Source organism: Terrapene carolina, unplaced genomic scaffold (assembly GCF_002925995.2).
Source record: "Terrapene carolina triunguis isolate 2854851 unplaced genomic scaffold, T_m_triunguis-2.0 Scaffold171, whole genome shotgun sequence".
NCBI lineage: Eukaryota > Metazoa > Chordata > Testudines > Emydidae > Terrapene > Terrapene triunguis.
The window spans coordinates 978,691-993,467 of NW_020664522.1; the positions used below are offsets into that span (position 1 = coordinate 978,691).

General features: G+C 42.2%; 1 protein-coding gene across 3 annotated transcripts in view; it reads left to right on the forward strand.

Annotated features, from left to right (window-relative positions):
* Window positions 1-14,478, forward strand: part of TSPAN4 (tetraspanin 4) — a 422,001-nt gene extending 407,523 nt beyond the window's left edge. For all 3 annotated transcript variants that reach the window (XM_024216440.1, XM_024216406.2, XM_024216398.1), the window contains 3 exons: window positions 3,599-3,730; window positions 10,636-10,719; window positions 13,892-14,478. In XM_024216440.1, the coding sequence (XP_024072208.1) occupies window positions 3,599-3,730; window positions 10,636-10,719; window positions 13,892-13,960 (285 nt within the window). In that variant the 3' untranslated portion in view covers window positions 13,961-14,478. The remainder of the gene's footprint in view (window positions 1-3,598; window positions 3,731-10,635; window positions 10,720-13,891) is intronic.
* Window positions 14,479-14,777: the final 299 nt, after the last annotated feature.

Here is a 14,777-nt window from a genome sequence, read left to right on the forward strand (position 1 = left end):
AAATGAGGTAGGATCAGAGTCTAAAATAGGGAAAGAGCAAGTCAAAAATTACTTAGGCAAGTTAGATGTCTTCAAATCACCAGGGCCTGACGAAATGCACCCTAGAATACGCCAGGAGCTGACTGAGGAGATATCTGAGCCATTAGCAAATATCTTTGAAAAGTCATGGAAGACGGGAGACATTTCAGAAGACTGGAAAAGGGCAAATGTAGTGCCCCTCTATAAAAAAGGAAATAAGGACAACCCAGGGAATTACAGACCAGTCATTTTAACTTCTGTACCCAGAAAGATAATGGAGCAAATAATTAAGCAATCAATTTTCAAACACCTAGAAGAGAATAAGGTGATAAATAACAGTCAGCATTGATTTGTCAAGAACAAATCATGTCAAACCAACCTAACAGCTTTCTTTGACAGGGTAACAAGCCTTGTGGATAGGAGGGAAGCAGTAGATGTTGTATATCTTGATTTTAGTAAGGCTTTTGATACTGTTTCACATGACCTTCTCATAAACAAACTAGGGAAATACAACCTAGATGGAGCTACTATAAGGTGGGTGCATAACTGGTTGGAAAATGGTTCCCAGAGAGTCGTTATCAGTGGTTCACAGTCATGTTGGAAGGGCATAACGAGTGGAGTCCCACAGGGATCGGTTCTGGGTCTGATTCTGTTTAATATCTTCATCAATGATTTAGATAATGGCATAGAGAGTACACGTATAAAGTTTGTGAACGATACCAAGCTGGGAGGGTTTGCAAGTGCTTTGGAGGATAAGATTAAAATTCAAAATGGTCTGAAGTAAATAGGATGAAATTCAATAAAGACAAATCCAAAGTACTTCACTTAGGAAGGAACAATCAGTTGAACACATACAAAATGGGAAATGACTGCCTAGGAAGGAGCACTGTGGAAAGGAATCTGGGGGGTCATAGTGGATCACAAGCTAAATATGAGTCAACAGTGTAACGCTGTTGCAAAAAAAGTAAACATCATTCTGGGATGTATTAGCAGGAGTATTGTAAGCAAGACACGAGAAGTAATTCTTCCGCTCTTCTCCGCGCTGATTAGGCCTCAACTATAGTATTGTGTCCAGTTCTGGGCACCACATTTCAGGAAAGATGTGGACAAATTGGAGAAAGTCCAGAGAAGAGCAAGAAAAATGATTAACGGTCTAGAAAATATGACCTATGAGGGAAGATTGAAAAAGTTGGGTTTGTTTAGTCTGGAGAAGAGAAGACTGAGAGGGGACATGATAACAGTTTTCAAGTACAAAAATGTTGTTATAAGGAGAAGGGAGAAAAATTGTTCTTCCTTAACCTCTGAGGATAGGACAACAAGCAATGGGCTTAAATTGCAGCAAAGGCAGTTTGCTTTGGAAATTAGGAAAAACTTCCTCACTGTCAGAGTGGTTAAGCACTGGAATAAATTGCCTAGAGAGGTGGTGGAATCTCCATAGTTGGGGATTTTTAAGAGCCGGTTGGACAAACACCTGTCAGGGATGGTCTAGATAATACTTAGTCCTGCCTTGAGTGCAGGGGACTGGACTAGATGACCTCTCGAGGTCCTTTCCAGTTCTGTGATTCTATGAAAAAGAGCTAGCATAGGCATTTTCTAAGTCTTCAGTTGGAAAAATCAACTTGGAGGCGTTCGAATTTTTAATAGAGTTTTTCACTCTCAAATATTTGTCAATGCTAAGTCAAATAGTTAAAATAATAGTTTTGGATAGTCTTGACTAAAAATCTCCTCCCCACTAAATTGCTCAGTTTTCAGTCTCTTGTAGTATCATAATCCAGCTAGCTCTCCAGTCATCCAAGAGTCCACCATCAAAAACAGAATAGACAAGCCCTCAGATTTCAAATGTAAAAACAAGCAATGAAAGAACAATGTTAAAGGGAAAGACAAAGATGAATATAGTAAAAGAGCAAAAAGAAAAACATTTTTCCTTGCAGGTCACTCTTTTTTAAAAATTTTAAATATATTTTAAAAGGCTGTTTTCTGATCTCACAAATCAAAAAAGTGCATGCTAATGGCTGATCTACAGCACCAGCCAAAAATCAAAGAAGTGTGTGTGTGAGGGAGGGGAAATACTCTCCCAGCAAATGTTTCTGAGTTTTGCTGGGGGAAAATGTGTTATGTGAGAGCACAGAGAAACGTTTCTATTGAACACTGGTTTCGTTGTGAGGTGCTGCGTACTGTGCAACTCTAATGGCTAGAATGGCAGAGCCAATGCCTGCACATCTGTGGCAGTGTGCCAATAAGCCCTAATACTATTGTTATAAAGAAGAGTCTCCTTTAGCTCCCATGTAAGCAGCAGGACCTGAGTTTTGTCATTTCCTATGTGACCATGCATCCCTTACAAACAGCAGCAATAGTCCATACCGATTTTAAAAGATATCCCATATCCCTGGATCTGAACGCAACTTTAAAAATAAAACCTTGAGAGGTCATCATGGCTGTAAACTAATTAGCTGATGTGTTTAAAGAGTTTTGAAAATGTAACGTTCCTGCTCATGATTGGTGGGAACTAATGTTTGTATATCCATGCAAGGTATTTTGATTTATCGGCACTCAAGCGCCAAAACAAGTACTGAGTCCACGCCTATAAGAGTAGCACGGGAGGTGATGGATGGAAGATAAGTGCCAGTGAGCCTTAGCCCATTTCATGTGATGTGGGTGGTATTGAACCCAGCTTCCAGAAGAGAAAGATGGCTATAGAGCCAATCTCATGGATGAGCTATGTACATTTTCTGTATTTTCCTTCCCATTGCTGAAATGTAATGAAGCTTTCTCTTCAGTATCAGTTTATTCACTCTGAGTGATTGCTTCAGTGATGTCTCAAGTTTGTGCTCATGACGTCATTTAGTGTCCTCAAACTACGATGTTACTGAATTGTGCCAGAAGAGCGGCGGGGGGGGGGGAGAAAGGGAAAAAAGCTTTAATTGAGGAACAAAGACTTTGACAGTCAATCATTAGTAATGAACAACAGAGGAGGACAGTGTGGTGGTAACTCTAATCATGAGACTGTCTGCTACAGTGTTCAATACAAAACACAGTCCCTTCACCACTTGGAGGGTGGCAGACAAGCATCTCAAGGTCATGACTCCTGGCAGTAAGGAGTAAAACAGCACGTTAGTCGCTCTCAGGCAGATTAATTCTTTTAGGCAAAGTGGGAATAATCTTGTTCCATGGCTGTGGTTACTGTGTCTCACCCCTTTCACTGTTCTGGCACTACAAATGTTTGGTTTTGCTTAGTGTTTCTTCCATCCAAGCTGCTCATGAGACAACACTCTTAAACTGCGTGGGAGACATGCAAGGGAAGGCAGGAAAGAAAACTATAGATGCTTTACCTGAGCAAAGCAGGGAGACAGGAGTTTATTTCTTTACTGTCTAACGGGCCCTCCCCTCCCCGTTAGCCTAATCCCAATACACAGAGTGAGGCAGTTGGAATAAGAGAATGCTTGTGCCCTGCAAGAGGTGTGGAAGATTCTTCCATTTCCTCAAAATAAGTAAAAATGCGGCATTATGTAATGAATGATGTCTTTTGCCCATAAACCCCAGAGCACACTCACAATGTCATCCTTGCTTTTTCCTCCTCCAGTTCAGATGCTGTGGGGTCTCAAACTACACCGACTGGTTTGAAGTGTACAATACTACACGGGTGCCAGACTCGTGCTGCTTGGAATTCAGCGAGAATTGTGGACTCCACTCGCCGGGGACCTGGTGGAAAGCTGTGAGTATTTCTCTAAGGCCTGGTCTACACTACGGGATTAATTCGGATTTAGCAGCGTTAATTCGAATTAACCCTTCACCCGTCCACACTACAGAGCCATTTAGTTCGAATTAAAGGGTGCTTTAAATCGATTTCTGTACTCCACCTGGACGAGCGGAGTAGCGCCAAAATCGATTTTGTTAATTCGAATTAGGGTTAGTGTGGCCGCACACCACCGAATTAATGTGGTTAAAATAAATGGGGTAGTGTGGCCGCACACCACCGAATTAATGTGGTTAAAAACCGAATTAATGTGCTTAGTGTGGCCGCGCACAATCGAATTTATACAACCTGTTTCCCAAATTCGAATTATCTAAATTCGGATTAATCCCGTAGTGTAGACATACCCTCAGTCAGCTGCCAGGGCAGTTACCTAAGGCTTGTTTTAATTCAACCGACATAAGGGAGGTATGGGGGATGGCCACCAACAGGTCTACAGGATGCAAAGGTGGACTGGAGACATTAAAACTTGATCATCATAAAATGGCCTCACAGAGCTGCCAAGGGCCATTATTTCATCTTGTACCATGCAGTGAAGCCAGCACCTTGAATAGTTTTCCAGAGGGCTGAGGCTTCTTCCCTCCCAAGAGACAGCACTGGGCTCTGGAAGTCACATGCATCTCTCCGGACACATGGCTACTGCTGACAATGATCTCATTGTTATGCTTATAAGAAGCACACGGAATCTTTTTTAAAAAGGGGATAAGGCAATATGCCGCGTTTATTGCGAGTACAATTTAAGCATTAAAATCAGCATCTGCAGCTCCGATGTTGATGCAGAACGAACCCAAAGCCCAATACACCCTTCTTTTATAGTAATAAGTTCCCATACAAGTCTCTGGACCTTGCTGTGTCACACCGGAGCTGTCAATCACGAGGTATTCAAGGTTGCTCTTAATTAGCATTATTTTGAGTTGTTACCGGGAGGATCCACAGCTGTTTCTTATCTGTCCCTTTGGCTCAACTCCTTATCTCGTCCTTGGGGTGTATGCCTCTGCTTTAATCTGCCATCCTGGTGATTGATAATAAATTACCATCCGGCCCAGTTGTCCTTTCTCAGTTAATTACCATACATTCGTCACTCACACCAAACAGTAAATAAGGCAATTACAGCCATAAAACTTCTATCCTTCTAAGAACAAATGTTAACACAATCCGCAAAAAATAAACTCAGAACAATTTCTTCTTACTAATTCAAGGCTATAATTTCTTCTTACTAATTCAAAGCTAGCAAAATGGAGTATACGGCAAAATAAGCAAAATGCAGTACAATTTTACTTGAGACAATTTCTTCCCATTAGGCTTTTGGCCTACATCATGAGCAGAGGAGTTCCGACTGACTAGGAAAGAGACAGTGCCTTTCAGTTTACTGTTGCATCTGTAGGGGTGGAACAGGATGCAGCCAAACACATACCCTCATGATTATCAGAGGTCCTGATATGGAACACAGTAGCAACAGGTTGGAGTGGCACAGACATTCACCAGGCACTAGAGCTGTGTAACCCTGCAGAGTTCAATTCCTGACAGGGAGTTTGATCCAAGTCCCACTGAAGCCTTTCTACTGACTTCAGTGGTCTTTGAATCAGGCCCAGCATTTGTGAGCTCAACGCCGGAATTTATTCTCAGAGCTCAGAAACGAATAAACCCTGCAGTTTGCTTTTATCAGACTCAAGCCTCCAGAGGTAAGCCCTGCCCCCAAATCCTCACCCAACTCTTCCCTGAGCCGGTAGCCAGACACCCTACCCATCTCCTAAAGGAATCCTAGGACCCTCCTTTTATACCATAGATAGCTGTAGGGAAGGTCTTGGGGCCAGGGCAGCTACTGAGGTGGAATAAGGGAGTTTTGCTGCTTTCCAATTGAAGTAAAAAAGAAATTCAATTCTCAGCCTGATTTCAGTGACACTTCACAAGCATGGGCTGAAATTTCTAAACAGAGGCTGGACTCCAACCAAAGCTGGTTTGGTTCTAATCAACACGTCTCCCAGCTCTACTGTACAGCCTCCAGTTACCTTTACATAACACTTTGGATAAAGAAACAAACAGCTTTTCTTGTTCTTGAATATGGGGATGAGAGCCGGCGAGCAGGGCCAAACCCCTAGTCACTGCTGTAGATTAATACCTTTTTCCTTATACATATTGTGAAAGCAACACAGACTAGATGTTTAACAACTACAAAGTCCATCAGCTGGGTCTGGGACTGGCACGAAGGAAGCAAACCAGCCACTTCAGTGAATGTGCGTCAGGCCTTAGCACGCTCCTATTTGTAAGTCAGCTGCACACGCTAAATCCCTTTCTGTGTCACGTGAATGGCCACAAGAACATAAGAACGGCCATACCGGGTCAGACCAAAGGTCCATCTAGCCCAGTATCCTGTCTACTGACAGTGGCCAATGCCAGGTGCCCCAGAGGGAGTGGACCTAACAGGCAATGATCAAGTGATCTCTCTCCTGCCATCCATCTCCATCCTCTGACAAACAGAGGCTAGGGACACCATTCCTTACCCATCCTGGCTAATAGCCATTAATGGACTTAACCACCATGAATTTATCCAGTTCTCTTTTAAACGCTGTTATAGTCCTAGCCTTCACAATCTCCTCAGGTAAGGAGTTCCACAAGTTGACTGTGCGCTGCATGAAGAAGCACTTCTTTGTATTTGTTTTAAACCTGCTGCCTATTAATTTCATTTGGTGACCCCTAGTTCTTGTATTATGGGAATAAGTAAATAACTTTTCCTTATCCACTTTCTCCACATCACTCATGATTTTATATACCTCTATCATATCACCCCTTAGTCTCCTCTTTTCCAAGCTGAAGAGTCCTAGCCTCTTTAATCTCTCCTCATATGGGACCCGTTCCAAACCCCTAATCATTTTAGTTGCCCTTTTCTGATCCTTTTCTAGTGCCAGTATATCTTTTTTGAGATGAGGAGACCACATCTGTACGCAGTATTCGAGATGTGGGCGTACCATTGATTTATATAAGGGCAATAATATATTCTCAGTCTTATTCTCTATCCCCTTTTTAATGATTCCTAACATCCTGTTTGCTTTTTTGACCGCCTCTGCACCAGGGCCGGCACCAGCTTACCAAGCATGTGCTTGGGGCGGCACCTGGAGGGGGGCGGCGCTCAGGCCCGAGAGCGGGGCCGCGGCCGGGCTCTCCGCCCTCCTCCCGGCGCTCCGGCCGGCAGGGGAGAGCGGGCCTGCGGCCGGACTCTCCACCCTCTCCCGGCGCTCCGGCCGGCTGGGGAGAGCGGGCCCGCGGCCCTCCTCCCGGCGCTCCGGCCGGTCGGGCTCGCCGCCCTATCCGCCCGGGGGGCGGCGGGAGGCTTTTTTGCCTGGGGCGGCAAAAAAGCCAGAGCCGGACCTGCTCTGCACACTGCGTGGACATCTTCAGAGAACTATCCACGATGACTCCATCGTCATCCTGACATGTTGTAGCTAAATTAGCCCCCATCATGTTGTATGTATAGTTGGGGTTATTTTTTCCAATGTGCATTACTTTACATTTATCCACATTAAATTTCATTCGCCATTTTGTTGCCCAATCACTTAGTTTTGTGAAATCTTTTTGAAGTTCGTCACAGTCTGCTTTGGTCTTAACTATCTTGAGCAGTTTAGTATCATCTGCAAACTTTGCCACCTCACTGTTTACCCCTTTCTCCAGATCATTTATGAATAAGTTGAGTAGGATTGGTCCAAGGACTGACCCTTGGGGAACACCACTAGTTACCCCTCTCCATTCTGAGAATTTACCATTAATTCCTACCCTTTGTTCCCTGTCTTTTAACCAATCCATGAAAGGACCTTCCCTTTTATCCCATGACAGCTTAATTTACGTAAGAGCCTTTGGTGCGGGACCTTGTCGAAGGCTTTCTGGAAATCTAAGTACACTATGTCCACTGGATCCCCCTTGTCCACATGTTTGTTGACCCCTTCAAAGAACTCTGATAGATTAGTAAGACATGATTTCCCTTTACAGAAACCATGTTGACTATTGCTCAACAGTTTGTTTTTCTATGTGTCTGACAATTTTATTCTTAACTATTGTTTCGACTAATTTGCCCGGTATTTTGACTAATTTGCCATCTGGGGGCTTGGTGGAGAGCACGCCACGCAGTGGTTGAGGAGGCTAAAGGGAATGCAGGCATCAGGGGAATGTTTTCATAGGAAGCACTTGTTGTGGAGAATTCAGGCAGAGTTCATGAGCTCCACTGGTCAAGCACCTCCTCTTGAAAAGCCAGCCCTGATAATAAACAATTTCATCAGCTGCAGCTCTCTTCTTGGGGTGGAGTTTTCAAAAACACTTAATGCAATGGGGGTTGTGCTCCTAAGTAACTTTCAGTGTGACTTATGTTCACCAGTTACTTTGGCAATGTTGAAAATCCCACCCAGGCCGGACTCTCAGGAGCCTGCAATCCTGCTCCTGGCTGTCCACAAATTCCTGGGGGGGTTGCTTAGTGACAACTGATGGCAGCAGGCTGGGGGGTGAGGGCAGGAGTTCTATATCAGGCTAAGGAGGAAAGGGAGATTCATGACCACTTATGTGAGCTTGGTGGGTGGTTGCCACTATTCTGAAGCTCCCCATGTAATTTATGCCATGCTGCATAGCAAGAGGGGCTGTGACCATGCGTGAGGAGTAGGAAGAATAGATAGGAAAGGTCCTTCCAAACCCTTCCCCAAACCAAAATATTCAGCCTGGGGAAATATTCTAATGGCAGGGAAAAGGTCTATGAAGAATTAAATATTTGTGGCCTCAGACTTTTACAAATTAATTGTCCAATTTTAAACTATAATGAGCCTGAAAAACAACTCATTTTTAATACAGGCTATTCCCAGCATTTGCTCAATAGTCACATGGAACTGTACTGCATGTTTGACCTCTTAAGGGATGGATACATCTTACTATGGTGCAACTAGAGCTCTTAAAGGGCTGGGCCAGTAACATCAGAACATGGTCTACAGTGCAGAGGATGTGAGGGAGATTCCCAACCTGAGTCATTCATTTTAGGTGACAGATCTGAGGAACTGTCCCAGATTGAGGTGTCAATAAAGGAAGTATGGGAACAAATTGATAAATTGAACAGCAATAAGTCACCACCACCAGATGGTATTAACCCAAGAGTTCTGAAGGAGCTCAAATATGAAATTGCAGAACTAAATGTGGTATGTAACCTGTCACTTAAATCAGCATCTATATCAGATTACTGGAGGATAGCTAAAGTAAAACTGATTTTTAAAAAGGACTCCAGAAGGGATCCTGGCAAGTACAGGCTGGTAAGCCTAACTTCAGTACCAGGCAAGCTGGTTGAAACTATAGAAAAGAACAGAATTATCAGACATATAGATGAACACAATATGTTGGGGAAGAGTCAACGCAGCTTTCATAAAGGGAAATCATTCCTCACCAATCTGTTAGAATTCTTTGAGGGGGACAACACGCTTGTGGACAAGGGTGATCTGGTTGATATAGTGCACTTGAACTTTCAGAAAGCCTTTGACAAAGTCCCACACCAAAGGCTCATAAGCGAAATAAGCAGCCATGGGATAAGAGGGAAGGTCCTCTCGTGGATCAGTAACTGGTTAAAAGATGGGAAACAAAGGCTCGGAATAAGATAATAAGATGGAAAATATAATGCCTATGCCCCTATATAAATCCATGGTATGCCCACACCTTGAATATTGCATGCTGTTCTGGTCGCCCATCTCAAAAAAGGTATATTAGAATTGGAAAATAATGGTAATGAAAATGATTAATAGTATGGAACAACTTCCATTTGAGGAGAGATTAAAAAAATTGGGACTTTTCAGCTTAGAAAAGAGACAACTAAGGGGGGATATAATAGAGGTCTATAACATCATGAATCAGGTGGAGAAAGTGAACAGAAGTGTTATTTATGCCTTCACGCAACACAAGAACCAATGAAATTAATAGGGAGCAGGTTTTAAATTAACATAAGGAAGTATTTCCCACAATGCACAGTCAACCTGTGGAACTCCTTGCCAGGGGGTGTTGTGCAAGCCAAAAGCATAACTTGGTTTAAAAAAAAGAGTTACATAGGTTTATGGATGATAGGTCCATCAATGGCTATAAGCCAAGATGGTCAGCAATTCAACGCCATGTTCCTAAATCTCTGTTTGCCAGAAGCTGGGACTGGACAATGAGATGGATCACTTGATAATTGCCCTGTTCTTTTTATTCCCTCTGAAGCGTCTGGCATCGGTCACTGTCAGAATGGGCTAGATGGACCATTGGTCTGACCCAGTCTGGTCATTTGTATGTTATGTTCTTAAGTGTGCCCCATGCCTAGTAATTAAACTGGGAAGAAAATAATCGAGGAACTTCTGTAATGCAAACCTAAGTTATGCAGAAGGTAAAGGGTGGATACATATTGTACAGCAGGTGGCACAACACAACAGCGCTTACTAGAGACTCTGATTAACTGTTTTCTTTATAGTATGTTATTTCAACCTTTTCACGTATTTCCATGTTCTAGGAAAACAGTAAAATTGATTTCAGAATTACAAAATGTTGATACTTAGCTCTTACAGGGCAAAAGAGCATGCCAGAAACCAGCACCTGCTCACTTTTAGTACGGGACTTGTATCTTTTGGAGGAGCAGCACCTCATGCCCACTGCCCATCCCATATGGCCTTTTGGATGCACATCCTTCTGTGTCATTAAAAATCAATGTTACATTGGAAAGTCTCAAGCCAGGAAGTCATTGTGTTAGTTACAATGCTGAAAAGACAATTCTAGCTACCCAGCAGCTCAGTTTGACCTGTCTCATTCCTATATGTGCCTTCACGTTCCCAGTGGACTAGAGGCTTATGCTTGTGTCTAATACAATACTCTCTGTTTCCTAGCCTTGTTATGAGACAGTGAAAATATGGCTCCAGGAAAACCTGCTAGCAGTGGGGATCTTTGCCCTGTGCACAGCTTTGGTTCAGGTAGGCTCTTATTTCAATTTCTTATTGCCTGAGTGATTGCAGTTGGATTACAAATTATTGAAACAAACTGGTTTCTACATTATTTCTTCCCAGCCTGTTTTTAACAATTTCCAAAATATTCTATTAAATCTTCCTTGGATTTTTAATGTAACCAAAATATCAGAGGGAAACTGCAATAATAAAAACTATATACAGTATATGTTACCATGAATATCTACACACATGCAGTTTCCTTTTTTTAATGCCCTAAATGATTAGGATATGATTTATTTATTTACTTTTTGTCACTCAACATGGCCAGCAAAACCAGACAGGTCAGTTTCATCTTCCGGTTCTCCTGCCTTAGCGTAAGACTGGGTTTAGCTTGCAAAACCAGCAGGGGAATGTTTATATTAAATTTTAACAAAGCACTTAAATGAAAGCCTCAATCCTGCATACACAATCATAGACTTGATTTTCTTTATGTGAGTATTCCCATTAACTTCAATAGCATTATGCACCTGAATAAAGTCAGGCATGTATTTATTTCTTTACAGGTGCAGGGCCTATATTTGTACTTCAAGCATGGCTATGACCAGAAACATGGCTAAATATTAACAGCATGCTGATGCCTATGTCTACGTGTGCCTATGCTGCAATCAGAGGTATGACTGCAGCACATGTAGACATACCCAGTCTAGCTTTAATCCAGTTAACAGGAGTACCAATAGCAGCACAGGCTTCAGTGTGAGCTGTCCAAGCCTGACCAGGACCATGGATACTTACTTTGGCTGGCTAGCCCACCCTAAAATCAGTGCTGCTGTGGCTTCACTGCTTTTGGTACTCGCGCTAGCTAGATTAAAGCTAGACTCTGACATACCTGTGACTGCAGCATAAACGTACCCTTATTTTCTAGCAGTGACTTTCATGTCTCATTCATACTCAGCTTACAAGTCAGAAGTATGATTACTCTACACTAACTGTGCAGTAACTCAATTAAGATGTGGTTTTATGCTTTGCATGCCTCCAGCAATAGAGAGTCTGGAATCAGAACTGGCTCATGGTGGTGCTGATGATGCATTAGGCAGAATTGCATACATCCAACACTTCCATAGTCTTCTACTGGCGCTGCAGTTTATGGCCCCGCTTTGGTAAAGCACATATTTGAGTTGGGAAGTATAATAATGAGAAACTTACTTTCTTCTCAGACAGAGGTGAGTGAAGATGCTTAGGGAATGGATATGTGCAGGGAAATAGTGTAGCAAACAGAGCTTGAGCCTCCCTATTTGGTCTATAACCACACTTCAGAGGGGCTGGGTACACATGCCACATTTAGGGAGTCTTTAAAAGATGTATTAGTTACACTGTTCATAAACTCATATCATCCCTCCCCAATAGACAGTGTTTATATGTAGAGCATTTAAAATCATGTTGTATACATCTGACCAATTGTAATGACTTGTTTTCATTAGGAAAACAATTTTAGACAATTTTTGAAATGTTTACTGGAGGTTGTAGTGAAAATTATGAAATGCACAGAAAATACTTCAAGCCTGAAAAGCTTTTGCCAGGGTCTTCCCCCTTATTCCCCCCCACCACCACCTGTTTGAACCTAATTATTGACTAAAGATCCAAAACCCATTGTGAGTTAATGAGACTCTCTCCATTGACTTCTGTGGGATTTGGATCAGGCTCTAATTGCTTGGCAACTTTTTTGGCTGGCACTTTTGAAGTGCAAGGAAGTGCACTTGTGCAAGGAAGTCATACACAAGTAACCCCTTAAAAAACAACATGTACCTAGTGCAGTAGGAGAATCTTCTGAATAGGTGCATGCTAGGGGCCTCAATAAACAAATGTGCAAGTTAACCCGCTCTATTGGAGACTGCCACATGCAGACATTCTCTGACACGCTGATCTGCTTTGAGTCAGGAAAAGGTCCGTGTTCTAATGAATAAAGCAGCTGCTTTAATAGCCAACAGAATCCCATTCCATGGTATAAAAAGCCAGAGCAAAGTCTGGAAGTTAGAGATCAAGAGCCATTTATTTAACCTAAAAATGTCTGTGCTCAGATAAAACTACCAATATCATTGCTCAAAGGCTGTTTAAAAAATAATCCTTGTAGGGAATTGCCATTTAACCAGACTATCAATTGATTTTAAAGTGGCCAAACTAATCATTTCAAAGAATATATATATATATATATATATATATATATATATATATATATATATATAGATATATATATATATATATATATATAAAGAACTGCTACATGATAAACATTTAACCCTGAGGAAGTGATTACAACTGAGCTTTGGCAGAAATAGCAGCAGCTACACTTAAATAAAAGAACTAAGTATTTTACAAATGAGGGTAAGGATCATGATTGCCATTTTACATATGGAAAAACTTAGGAAAAGAGATCCTGTGATGTATTTAGGCACCTAATTCCCCTTGAAGTCAGTGGAAGTTAGGCACCTAAATACCTTTGAGGAGACACACAGTAGGTCAATGGCAGAGCTGGGAATAGAAACCATTTCTCCTAACTCCCAATGTAGGGCCACAGCCTCTTGATTAATCTCAAAGTTTTGCTCAGGCCTTTGGGAGCGCGTGCACTGTTGATGGAGCCTGCTTATTTTTTTGTAGAGATGGACCCTAATGATTGTCAGCACTCTTCCCTCCATGGATATGTTCGTGAAATCACATAGCTTTGGAAAATAGGAAGAACGGCACTATCCTTAAGTTTGAGACAAAAACATTGTCTCCCATAGTCATGGATACTGTGACAAATACAGACCCACGGCTGTCTGGGTGGGTCGCTACTGTAAAGTAAAATATCTTTCAGCAACTGATGCCTCATTATTTCCTGGCAAATAAGGGCTGCTTTTATACCTGGCACCAGAACTGAGAGCAGGGCCCTTGTTTGTCCATGTCCTCCTGCTGGCACCCCTGAATGAGTGGTGTAGATGGGAGCAGAGGAGTCAAGCAGAGCAGAACAGGAGCCTGTGATCACATAATTAAAGACTGTATCATAAGACGTATGCATATAGGGGCAAAGTCATGTTGCACAAGTAACCTTAATTCTGGCATTTCCTAACTTTTCAGTGTTTGACTTTGCACCCTCAATAAGGTGGATCTAACTCTTTTTTGTAATACTATGTCTGTCAATTTACTTTTTGTTTTGTTTCTTTAGATTCTTGGACTGACCTTTGCAATGACCATGTATTGCCAGGTAGTCAAGGCAGACACCTACTGTGCATAGAAACCATCTCAAGCCTCTATGCTTCTCCTCAAAAGGACATAGGAGAAAGCTCCTTCATGTTCATTCATCTGATCTTTTTTCTATGTAAGATAAACTGTGTATAATCCTATATCTCTGAAGATTTTGTAAATGACCCTAGTTTATTGAGGGAGGAAAAAAGGGATGGGGGGGGGGGGGAAGCCAAGGGAAGATCAGTACTTGGATTGGCATAGGCAGGAGGAGGAAGTATTGTCTGTAGAAAAAAAGAATGCTCCAACATGACAGAAGAAAACAGTTCCGTTTGCATGGACTGTGGCAAGACTGAAGATGCTGCTTAAGAGGAGCTGGTCTGCAAACCAGTGCTAGCATAGTCATCAGACACTGAAAAGAGCTCCAGGAATCCAGAAAGGTTTCCTTCCAGAATATATTATGGGCTGATGTGTGTGGGGGGTGGGGGAGGAGTGGAAAGTTAACTATCCTTCAGTATTGAAAAAAGAAGGCGTGGAATAGCTAATATTGATGGAACTGTCATTTTACTACAGTTTGCTTTGTATGCAGCTAGTGTCACAGCAAGCCTCCAAACTATCTCAAGAAGATTTTTGCAGCCAGGCATGGGTCATCTTCAGAAGTGTTTTTAGTTTCATGTGCTCTGAAGTCAGGAGCTAATCAGGATCTGAGTAATGAGACCTGCCTGGTAAGGGAAAAAATTCTTAGTGGACATTGTGTCACTTATTAATTTGCAATGGTATAGAACCAATAAGAGTGTACATGTATAATATATTCATAGACACTTACCATTCTGAAGGGAGGTAAAATAACCCTGCATCTCGCCTCAGAA